A 12,479-nucleotide genomic window follows, 5' to 3' on the forward strand; every position below is an offset into this window, starting at 1 on the left:
TATTGTTGTAATGACTTATATATGTTTCGCCTATTGGGATAGCCACGTGATCCTACCAGTACATTGTGGTTGTGTACTGATACTGCACTTGTTCTTTCTTTGTTGAGTACATGGCATCTTCAGGCGGCTACTGACATACCTCGCTTAGAAGATCAATGTTCAATCGAATTCAAGGGTGAGCCAGTTCTTCCGGGTTGCCATGAGTTCTCTTTCTGTTTATGTCCACATTTTTGGACTTAGACTAGTGCTTTAGATTCCTTGTGTTAGTTTGGGGTTGTACCCCTTCTTGTTTAGACTTATGGTTCATGTTGGAGTTTTGGTACGTTGACTTTCAGGTTCTAGGTATTATTCCACATTTGTTTTGTTAGACTTTTGTTGGAGTTTATGGAAACTCCCTATTTTTCTTTTCTTAGACATTTAAACTTGCTTTTGTATCTTTAAATGCCTTAGTTTTTTGGTTAAGTTGTTTAGCTTGTAGTAATGGTTCTCCCACCAGAGGGTTAGTGTGGGTGTCAATCACAACAATCTGGGTCGTGACATAGTTGGTATTAGAACCTTATGTTCGTTATGAGCTTACAAATTGGACCTGCTTCATATGACATCTATTAGACATATTCACAGAAGAAATTATTTTTTGTAATTGTACGTGGAAGGGTATCTTTAGCCTATTTTATTGCAGACTTTTAACGGATAAAAGATATGTTTTCTATTTTTCTTTTTGTACAAGAACTCATTAAGGTTCTTAGTATAATTAAGTAGTCCTACTCCTATGTAAACAATTTTGATATAAATATAAAGCACAAGACACCATACGGCGAAAAAAAGAAGAAGACACAATTAAAATATGTATCACTTAAATTTTATGTCCTATAGGGGATGAACTACGTACCTTGATAGCTACTTCGTCATAATATGAGTCTTATTTTGATAATAATAAGTAGAATTTTAAGTCCTATAGGGGATGAACTTTGTACCTTGATAGCTTTTGTACTTCGTCATGATATGCGTCTTATTTTAATTGTAATAAGTAGAGTTTTAAGTCCTATAGGGGATGAACACCGTACCTTGATAGTTTTTGTACTTCGTCATGATACGAGTTTTATTTTGATTATAATAAGTAGAGTAGTATCCTTTTCTAATGAAAACTGCTCATGTGCCAAAACTTATAAGTTATAACAATAGGGATGAAATCAATTTGCTAACCCTAGGTAGCTATCAGATTATTTATTCCCTTTGTGCATAGATGGATTTTACTTACGAAGTTATTTTTTACTCCCACGTTTCTTTTAATTTGTGTATGAAAAAAAAGTTTCAAGTTTATTGTAGTTTCAAAGATGAAAGAGCTCACATATTTGTGGTCTTTAATATGTTGTATAGGCAATTCATAATGTGAAACGTGATAGTTTTTATGATCTTTTTACTATTTAAAAAAAATATTTAAGACTTTAAAATTAACTAAATTTATTGTTATTTTAATGCTCTCCTAATATTTAAGATGTCAAAATCAACTAAATTGTATGTATCAAATCCTTTCTTATTTGAACGATGTAGCATAACAAATTTTAAAATTAAAAAACTAACAAGAAGTAACACCAAACAAAATAGGAAATTTTCATGCCATCAGACTCATTAGATTTAGGAGTCCTTATTAGTTATTTGTAATATAGTTATAATCAAATAACTTTTTATAGGTTAATTAATTTAGTAAAAAGAAAAAAATTATATGAAAGAAAAAAAATTAAGAAAACTACAACTAAAGAATCCTCTTTTAAGTTTTAGAGTCTTCCTTAATCAGTGTTGTAAATATCAGGAAATAGTAGTCTTTTTTCTATATCTTATTTATGAATTGTAATTTGCCTATTTAAATGTTTATGTAATAATATAAATATAAAAATTGTACGAAATAATTTTCACAACAATATTATACCTGCAAAATAAGAGGAATTTACAAAAATGACTATAGTTTGAGCTTAATTAGAGATCTATATATAACTATATATAGTTTGCTTAATAAAGATTTTAGCTACATGTTAGACGGAGGATAGATACGAACGAGATTGGGAGAATAAAGACATAAATGAGCGAGATCTAGGAGAGAGCTAGGGGAGAGAGGCGAGCATTATTGAGAGAAGAAGGAGAAGGGCGAACGAGATCTAGAGAGAGGTACAATTGTTATGTATATTTGATCGATATTTATATTACGAACACAATTGATACAATTGATTTTGTATCAATAAATACAATTGTATTCAAAACTACCTACTTGTTATATGGAGAAGAAAGACAAGCAAGATTAGGAGAGGGAGGAGAGAGGTGAACGAGATCTGAGAGAAGAAAGGTGAGAGAGAGAGATAACGTACACACAATAATTTATTCTTTTTATATCTAGTTATTATTAATTAACGCGATACAGAACACATACACTTAACTAATTTAATATAAATACGTCGCAACTTTGAAAGAGAGAAATTTGAATTGTCCTTTTCTTGTACTTTATGATACAAAGTAATATGAATAAATTATCATAAATCTAAAGCAAAGAACCACTTAAACATCAACAAATTTGCTTTGGGAAAATAATAATAAATACATGGATTAATATTAGTGTACAATAATTCATTAAAAAAAAAAAACTCTTTCCGCTCATTTTTATTTGTTCACTATACTAACAATAATTGTACAGTTTGAAAAATTAAGAGATAATTTATCATTTTAAGTCTATTTTACCCTTGCTATTAAATATTATTCAATATCTAATACATTTCTCAAAATATTAAATTTAATAAATTCAAAGAATAATATAATAATATTGCTTTTATTATTTATTGTTTTTAAAGATGTATGTCAAGTCAATAATGAACCGCTACGTTAGACTGAAGGAGTATGTGACTAGTACTAGTTCTAGTCCTCTATAGTATCTAATTTTTGATAATCTCCTCCTTTAATTTAGTTATTGAAGAGGGGGCTGGGGGGGTTCTACTCCTCTATAGTATCTAATTTTTGATAATCTCCTCCTTTAATTTAGTTATTGAAGAGGGGGCTGGGGGGGGGGAGGCAATTCTCATTAATCAACTACAACATAATCAATGTAGACATTTTGAAGAAAAGTGTCCACTCATTACCCACTTCTCCAAAGACCACATATCTTTTTATTTTTATACCTACATCATCTCCCACTAAACCCTAGCAGTATTTGGTGGTCAATGGTTCAAACTCCACCTTCACAAAATACAAGGACAAAAGAGGGAAAAAATAAAGTAAGTAATTTTATTTCTTTTTCCAATAAAAGAATTTACGTAAAGAAAAAGAAAACCCTTTTTCATTTAATTTCTCTCTCTCTAATTATTAATTTGACAGCAAAGATTCTTATTGCTTGAAGAATGGATACTACATTGCATGTGCATAACATAATTTGTTTTAAATGGATAAGGGGAATCTACTAAGGTGAAACACGAGTTAGTGCAACAATGAATAAGCTAGATTATTTTTTAGTTTTCTATTTATAATTCAAAAATTACGTAATTAAAACTCTTATTATAAAGTTATTATTATTATTATTGGTTAAGCTTTTTCACCTTTTTCTTCGTGTATATAAAGGGGCACACTTCCTATATTTGCATACCCCATCCTAAAACCCTTTGTTTGAGAGTGTTAACAAGAAAGAGATGGCTGGTGAATTTAGCTCCCTCTTTCACAAGATCAAGCCTTATTTGGCTATGGTATCTTTGCAATTTGGGTATGCAGGGATGTATATTGTCACCATGATGTGTTTCAAAAGAGGAATGAGTCATTGGATTCTTGTTGTTTATAGACATGCATTTGCCACCATTGCTGTTGCACCCTTTGCTATCGTTCTCGAAAGGTCTGTCTATCTATCTATCTATCTATCTATCTATCTGTCTATCTATCGTTTTTATTTTCTTTCTAGTCGATTGCTTCATCCATAGTACGTACGTAGTAGAATTATGGGGAGATATATATATAGGGAGAGAGATTGCAACATCAAGAAAAGGTCTTTGTGTTTCTTGTACTTGCTTGAATCACAACCATATTTTACCACATGTCTAATTTATATTTGGTGTTGAAGTACCTAATGATTTCATTTAAAATTTTAAGGTATTTATATAAGTGAGATATTTGCATGTTCTAATACCATATTGAATGTTTTTGATGGAAAATTTTAACATGTCAAATTAAAGAGAGTGCATTTTAAATCTCTAACGTCCCAATTTTTAGAAGTAGACGTAAATTTTGACACATACCTTCTTTTTGCTTTGATTTTGTATGCAGGAAAATAAGGCCAAAGATGACACTCAGGATCTTTATTAAGATAGTGGCTCTTGGTTTTCTAGAGTACGTACTTATTTTAAACTCAATTTACATGTGAACAAATTACTATAATTAATTATATATATATACTCCAAAATATTTGTTAGTAATTTTCTTTCATGAAATAATTTAATTGTCTATTATTCAGTCATGCAAACGCATGAGATTCTAATGTCACTTTTTCTTAATTAATTGTACCATCTTTTCTTCATTTCACCATGCATAAAATTGAATATAGAAACATCGTATAAAATCGTTTAACTTTTTTCTACGAGATCTTGTTTACTCTTAAAACGTTTAACTAATATTTAAAAACATTTGGTTAAAGGATTATACTATAAATTCTACAACTTTTATAGCTTCACATCACCCTAAACCTTAGCTTATATCCTATCCTACCCTACCCCCCCCCCCCCAATAATAATATACTTATAGTTTTAATTTTCCTATGTTTTTTAATTAAATCTTTACGCCAGTAGAAGACATTCAATAAAATTAATTATCACACTAAACGGAATAAATTAAAAGTCGGCTGTTTTTATGGTACGTTTTTTTCTTGTTAAATTTAGCACGTAAAACATATTTTGGTGATAGAGTAATCACTAATCATATTATTCTTAAAGGTTAAACAAAACAAATTAACTTCATTAAATAACGTCGAAATAATTGCTAATCATTTCGAATTAGCTAGAAAACAAATTAATTATGTTTAATTTATTTGAAAATTTTAAGTACTAGAGACAAAAATAATAATGTTTAACAATATTATTCTATTTGAGGAATATTGATCAAGAATATATGTATGGCATCTATAGTACTACTTTTAAAGCATAAACAAAATGATTCCAGAAAGATATTGTTTCATGGAATAATTTTAAACTTTATTTTTTAATTATGTATAGATTAACATATAGTAATAATTATTTATACTTGTAAATAAAAATTTAAAATAAATATAATTTCAGGCCAGTGATTGATCAGAATTTGTACTATTTGGGACTGAAGAGCACAACTGCAACTTATGCATCTGCCTTTGTTAATCTCCTCCCAGCAGTAACCTTTATTCTGGCTGTAATTTTCAGGTATTATTATATTTTTTTAAATGAGTATCAATAATATTAAATTAATCTTTTAATTATTGAAATAAAATAATATGGTAGTTGATTGTACAAGTAATAAGTTATAAAAAGGATGACCTCACATAAGTAAAGTTGTTGCTTCCCACTTGGAAAGCAATGATATTTCTCAAAAAAAGTTAGTGGTTGCTTATGCAGTTATGTTATATGGTTATTGACACATTAAATAGATTATGTTACTATAGAACAAAATAATGTAAAAAAATAGTACAAAAAAAATCACTATTGAAAAATCAGGAATTAGCGATGGACAAATTATATAGCTAAACAACAGAATCATAGTTAGTTCAATTTTTTGTTAGTGAATATGAAACTCATGAATTTTTTTTCAATATTTTTTGGTTATGGGTAGAATTGAGAGAGTAAACCTGAAGAAAAAATCAAGTATGGCAAAGGTGATAGGAACAGCAATAACAGTGGTTGGAGCAATGGTGATGACTCTTTACAAAGGGCCAATGTTCAACCTGGTCCCACATCACGGTGGCGCCAACCATGAAGCCTCAACCGCGACCCCTGAGAATTGGGTTGCTGGAACCATTGAGCTCATCGCTTGCATTGTTGGTTGGTCCGGTTTCTTTATCGTTCAAGTAAGTCAAGGAACTCTAGTAACTCTGAATAGTTGTTTACACAACGAGTTACATTATCATAGTGTCAATATTGACATGTCTATTTTACTCAATTAAATATTATATTAATCTTTTTTTTTTATGTATATATAGTCGATGACACTGAAGGAGTACCCCGCGGAGTTATCTCTAGCAGCATGGGTATGTGTGATGGGGGTAGTGGAAGGTGGAATTGTTGCACTTATAATGGAACGTGATTGGAATGCTTGGGTTATTGGCTTTGACTCTAGGCTACTTGCTGCTGCCTATTCTGTATGTTTTTTTTTTCTAATTAGTAAATTAATTTATATCACTTATATAACAAGTGTGATTTAATTAAGATTCTAACACAATATAATTTGTATGTCTTTTTAGGGTATTGTATGCTCAGGAATTGCATATTATGTGCAAAGTGTGGTTAATAAAGTAAAAGGCCCAGTATTTGTGACAGCCTTTAGCCCATTAAGCATGGTCATCACTTCAGTTCTTGCTGCTATTATCTTAGCTGAGTCAGTCCATCTTGGAAGGTATAATAATTATTTTGTCTCAACATATCACTAGTGATTCAGTTTGATATTTATCTAATAATTATTTTCGCAACGATTTCAGCTTAATTGGAGCAATTATCATAGTCATGGGACTATACTCTGTGGTGTGGGGCAAGAGTAAGGAAGGGAAAGGCAATGAAATCACTAGCAAAGATCAAGAATTACCAGTTGTGGACATCAAAGAAAGATCAACTATTGTTGATGATATTATTGAGAAGAAAACTCCAATCTTCCAAGAGCATTAACATGACCAAAAAACAAAGAAGATGTTGTATCTTTAAATCTGTAATTTTAATTTTTGACTTGTTGCAATGTTAAATTTTCTAAGTGTTGCTGTAAAACAATGCACTAATGTTGTGATCAATTGTTGCTTGATGGAAGGGGGCAAAAAAAGTGTAATCTACTTTTTGTGTAAAAGTTAAGGAGTGGTATCTCCATTTGGCAATGAAAATGAAAATATTTATATTATGTACCTCAAATACTTAACATTCATTGTTTTGATATGTCAAGCATATTGTCGTGCTCCAAATCTAGAGGAGCATGTCATCGATATCAAAAAATTTAAACGTGCACCAAGCGAATGAAATAGATGCATCTCTCCATCCATCATGATTCATGAAATATGTAATGTATCCGTTTAATTGAGCCTAACTTCAATTTAATTAGAGATTTGTATAGACATTGCATGATCATAACTTTGCAAGGTGTACATCATAACCTTTAACCACTTTTTTGAAAAGTGGATATCCTTTTGTTTTTTAAATTCATCCAAAATATATACTAACTTGTAAAATGTGACCACAATTAGGTCCTTTACACACAAACTTGGCATATACTCTTTGGATAATAACCCCGCATCATCAAAATATATATCACTATTAAGTATTAATTGCGGAATTTCAGATCACTATGTTATATTCATTGTAACATTATATATATGTGATTCATGAAAAGTGGATGTATATGCAAGATCGTGATAATAAAGGGAGTTCAAATGTCACACGAAATATGCAAGTCTCTTTCAAAATAATGCTCTTTAGGCCACCAACTTCTCAAGTAAACAGATGGTTTTTAACGTAGGATAGAGAGTGATGTAACAACAAATAATCAATTCAAGTTATATATAGTCTATCAACTAGGTCCCAACTTAGATTACACACATATAATCATTTGTTCTCAATAATTGAATCACCATATACACCCAACCTATGCACATTGCACACTTTATGTAATAAATCATTGTTCAAGCATAGTCAAAGAGACTAGTTATATTCTACCTCGAAAGCTTAACATACGTGATACGAGCCTTCACACAATCACATTTCCCTTCAGAAACACCTCGAAAAAGCTCCCTATCTATCAAAATCATACTCTACGTGAGTTTATAAGTCTATCTACATACGTGTTGGTATATAAAATTTTAGTTCAAAAATCAAGTAAAAAAAATCAACTTTGAGCCCCTGAAGTCAATAATGAAATCCTATTTCAAAATCAATTTTCAAAGGATCTTAAAATGAAATTTTATTTCAGATTGAAAAGCCTCCGGATTGAACAAACGCAACTTGGCACCATATATCATCAACATAACAAATGCCTCCAAGTTTGAATTCGACCATCAGAATTTATTCAAAACCTATCAAAGATAATTAATAGTGCAAATCAATCAGTGATCCAAAATTGTTTTGACCAAATATTGACGATGGTCAATCCTAAACTTTTCAAAAGCTAGATATCAATTTAATGGTCCAAATCACTCCCGAACGCCTTGGGATTCAGGTAAACCATCCAATTAAGTTAGAAATCACTCTTCCAACCTAGTGAAATCATCAAGACTCAAACCCAACTTCGTTAATCCAAAATGTTGACCTTGAATAATCTTTTTAAACTAAATATCTTTTCTAAAACACATTTGATCACCTCGGAGATTGTGTCACTCATCTCCGTAAGTCATGAATAGCTAAAGAAAGTTATGAGGAGGGTTAAATATGAAAAAAGAGATAGCAATCAAAAAACAATCATAAGGATCATTATAGAAGTAATTTGGCAAAATAAACTCAAGTTCATTATTACCGTAGTGATAATGAAATCGTTGAGAATAGAGAAGCTGTTAGCAAGCTTATATATGTTTTAGCTAACTTGGTATCTTTGTAAGCGTCTAAAGTTTCGTCCTTGAAATACAACAAACAGGAAAGGAAAATAGCAAGCAAACAACAGTATTTGTATTTGAATTTATGCGAAGCAATCTTTATAAAATCTTCAAGAAAAGATATGTAATCCCCTGATTCTTCTCTTCACGGATGTTCTTGATTTGATGAAATACTTGCGGCTCAACACTTGGAGCGAAGACTTCTTTGGATGCGAAAGACTTGGAGATCATCACTGAGAAGCAAGGATTCTCTATGTATTTCTTTGTGTATATTCTTTTTTTTCTTCTTTTTCCTTTTGGTCTTATGAAGACCTCTTTATATAGACTTAAGCTAGGGTTTTAGGAGTATTTTCGTCCAAGCAATTTTGGCCCTTGGGCTTGAAGAACATGAGTTGGGCTCATCTTGTCAACTTAATGGACTGACCCAAATGTAATTTGGATTTTATTTAAGTCATATATTTTGACTTAAATATTAATCCGACTTTATTAACCAGTAATTTGACTTGGTCAATATATCATGAATTTATGGATTAATCCAAAATTTAATATGGATTTATCAATAAAATTTCACTGTCTACAAATGCCCCCTGCTTCGAGGCTAGCTTGTTGCGGTGTCCAACTTGTTGAACCTTTAAAGACAAGGCTTGAAGTATTTGTGAAATATATTTTTTTATGGAGTCTTTCAAAACTTTCCATATTTGATTCCAATGGAATTTTTCATGACTTGATTCCTATAGAAACTTACCATAATTTGGTTCCTAGGAAAATTTATCATAATTTTATTTCAAATATGGGTTTTCCATAATTTGTAGGAACACAATTTATGTACTTTTGATTTCTATAAATACACATGCTCTTACAATGGTTGATTGTCAACTTGAGGCATACCAAACTCAATTTCCGTTACTTTTTTTTTCAGCACAGCATGTCTGCGGTAGAAAGTTCATAACTTGTTGTAGAAACATCGAAATCATGATTCGTTTGATGTTCCAGAAACTAGACTCAGAGGATTACGACATATCCGAAACTCAAAATCAAAACCCTTCTGAATTGATGGAAATTATTTTTTGAAGTTTGCTATCGAATCTGTCTTTTTTTTAATAGCTCTATGCAGTCTCGCCAAAACGTCTCTATCTTAGTGTAGAAGATTCTAAATGACAAACGACTTGATTCTATAGAAATTAGACATCAAATTCTACAACATATCCAAAAATAAAGGTAAAATTCTTCATTGATTGATGAAAAATAATTTTTTGAAGTTGGTCTTCAATTCTGTCATTAGTGTTTTGCAGATTTGTGGAGTCTCACCAAAACGTTTGTATCTTGGCGTAGGAGAGCTCGAATGGAGAGCGATGTTAGGGCCGAAAATAACCAAGTGTAATGCGGAAGCTAGCAAAGAAAACCTCGAAAGACTACGAGTAAGAAGACAAACGAGACTGAGAAACACACCAAAAAAGACAAACTTAACGTGGTTCGGTCAATCGACCTACGTCTACAAAGGATATGAGCAATCAACTATAAATATGAGAGTACAAAATATAGAGAGAAACAACATCAATTAATTGACTCGGAATACAAGGAGGTACACAAAATTCTCCTTCATAACCGCAACTCTCAAAACCTTAGGACTACATTGTGAATGATGATTAAGTTAGAAGGAACAAACCTATATTTATAGAGTCCTAACACCTTTCCTACAAGAAAAGGACTAGTCAAAATATTAAAACAATTTCCTAAAAGGAAATCCTATTTATGGTAAGAAATCAGGGCAAATAAAATTCAACAAATCTCTCCCTTGGCTTGAATTTCTGACAAAATAAATTTCTCAACCTTCTTCACATAATCTTTAGGATCTTGCATCTCTTCTCCATAATCTCCTCCATCAAATCTACGTCTCGAAACAGAGAACCTCCTGAAACAATTTCTCCAACAAAAATCTTTATTACTGTCAAAAAGATTGCGGCTATAACTACACCCGCCAAGATGAACACCCATCTCTAACATGGCTCCATCATTGAATCATGACTCTGATACCACTTATTAGGACCGGAATAAGCAGGTGTAATGCAGAAGCTAGCAAAGCAAATCTCGAAAGACCATGAGTAAGAAGACAAACTAGAAACACACCAAAAGACACAAAGATTTAACGTGGTTCGGTCAATCGACCTACGTCCACAAAAGAGATGAGCAATCCACTATAAATATGAGAGTACAAAATATAGAGAGAAACAACTTCAACCAATTTACTCGGAATACAAGGAGGTACACAAAATACTCCTCCATAACCGCAACTCTCAAAACCCTAGGACTACATTGTGAATGTTGATTAAGTTAGAAGGAACAAGCCTATATTTATAGAGTCCTAGAACTTTTCCTACAAGAAAAGGACTAGGTAAAATATTAAAACATTTTTCTAAAAGAAAAACCTATTTATGGTAAGAAATCAGGACAAATAAAACCCAACAAGCGACTCGATTCTATAGAAAATAGACTCTTAAGTCTACAACATATCCAAAAATCAAAGTCAAAGTTCAAATGGATTAACCAAAATTGATTTTCTTTAAGTTAGCGATCAAATTGACTTTGGGCAACATTCATGAGTTTACTTCTCTGCATCTTCGCCAAAGATCCACATATTGATTTGATTGAGAATTTTGTCATCATCTACATGGAGAAAGAACAAAAACCTCTTAAGTCAATATGACCATATTCATCATGACGAGTGCGAGAGGATATGACATAATTTTCACCATGTCGACTTAAAGCTTCGTGCAATTGACACCGTGAGACACATCACTTTTTTTGTAGGTTTACGATGGACTGAAAACAACCTCATACCATAAAAATGAGGGGTAATACATAATTGACGAGGAACAACTTGGTGCATCTTCGTTTGTATTTGCGATTTTGACGATGAATCATACTTGGTGTAATATTTTAGTGATTGTGGCTTTGGTGGAGATGAACCACACTTCATGCATCTTCTTTTGTAATAGTGAATTTGACGACGAACTACACTTGTGTTTTATTTTGCATTTGCGGCCACACATGATGCATCTACTTTTGTAGTTTCAACTTTGATGACGAACCGCACTTGATGCCTCTTCTTTTGCAATTGCAGCTTTAGCAACGAACCACACTTAGTATATCTTCTTCTACAATTGTGACTTTGATGACGAATCATACGTGGATCATCTTCTTTTAGATTTGTGGTTTTGATGACGAACCACACATGAAATATCTTTTTTTTTGCAGTTGCGGCTTCGACGACAAACCACACTTGATGACTCTTCTTTTGTAGTTTCAACTTTGATAATGAATCGCACTTGGTGCCTCTTCTTTTGCAATTACGGCTTTAGCGATGAACCATACTTAGTACATTTTCTTCTGCAATTGCAGCGTGAATCATCTTCTTTTAGAGTTGTGGCTTTGATGAAGAACCATACATAAAATATATTATTTATTTTTTTGCAGTTGTGCCTTTGACGACGAACCACACTTGATGCCTCTTCTTTTGCAGTTGTGACTTTAGCAACGAACCACACTTAGTGCATCTTCTTCTAAATTGAAGTTTGGCGACGAATCACAGTTTATGTCTCTTCTTCTATAGTTTTGACTTTGCCGAGAAAGAGATTTTAGTGTAGTGTGTCCTAGTTCTGGAGAATAACTACTTGTCACATGATCAACTTCACAAATCAGACTTCAAAATATGCCC

At 31.8% G+C, this 12,479-nt stretch overlaps 2 protein-coding genes across 2 annotated transcripts in view; both read left to right on the forward strand.

The window, feature by feature from the left end:
- The window catches only part of LOC125809198 (gamma-glutamylcyclotransferase 2-3), a 1,073,903-nt gene that overhangs the window by 554,238 nt on the left and 507,186 nt on the right, over positions 1–12,479 (forward strand). The gene's annotated exons all lie outside the window — the stretch shown is intronic.
- On the forward strand, positions 3,455–7,085 carry LOC125809167 (WAT1-related protein At4g08300-like). Its single transcript, XM_049488823.1, has 7 exons — positions 3,455–3,862; positions 4,291–4,353; positions 5,295–5,411; positions 5,818–6,052; positions 6,185–6,343; positions 6,446–6,597; positions 6,680–7,085. The coding sequence occupies exons 1-7, from the start codon at positions 3,666–3,668 to the stop codon at positions 6,861–6,863; spliced, it is 1,107 nt and encodes a 368-aa protein (XP_049344780.1). The 5' UTR covers positions 3,455–3,665; the 3' UTR covers positions 6,864–7,085.

Source organism: Solanum verrucosum, unplaced genomic scaffold (genome assembly GCF_900185275.1).
Source record: "Solanum verrucosum unplaced genomic scaffold, falcon-dt-bn FXZP01000062.1, whole genome shotgun sequence".
NCBI classification, from domain to species: Eukaryota; Viridiplantae; Streptophyta; class Magnoliopsida; order Solanales; family Solanaceae; genus Solanum; species Solanum verrucosum.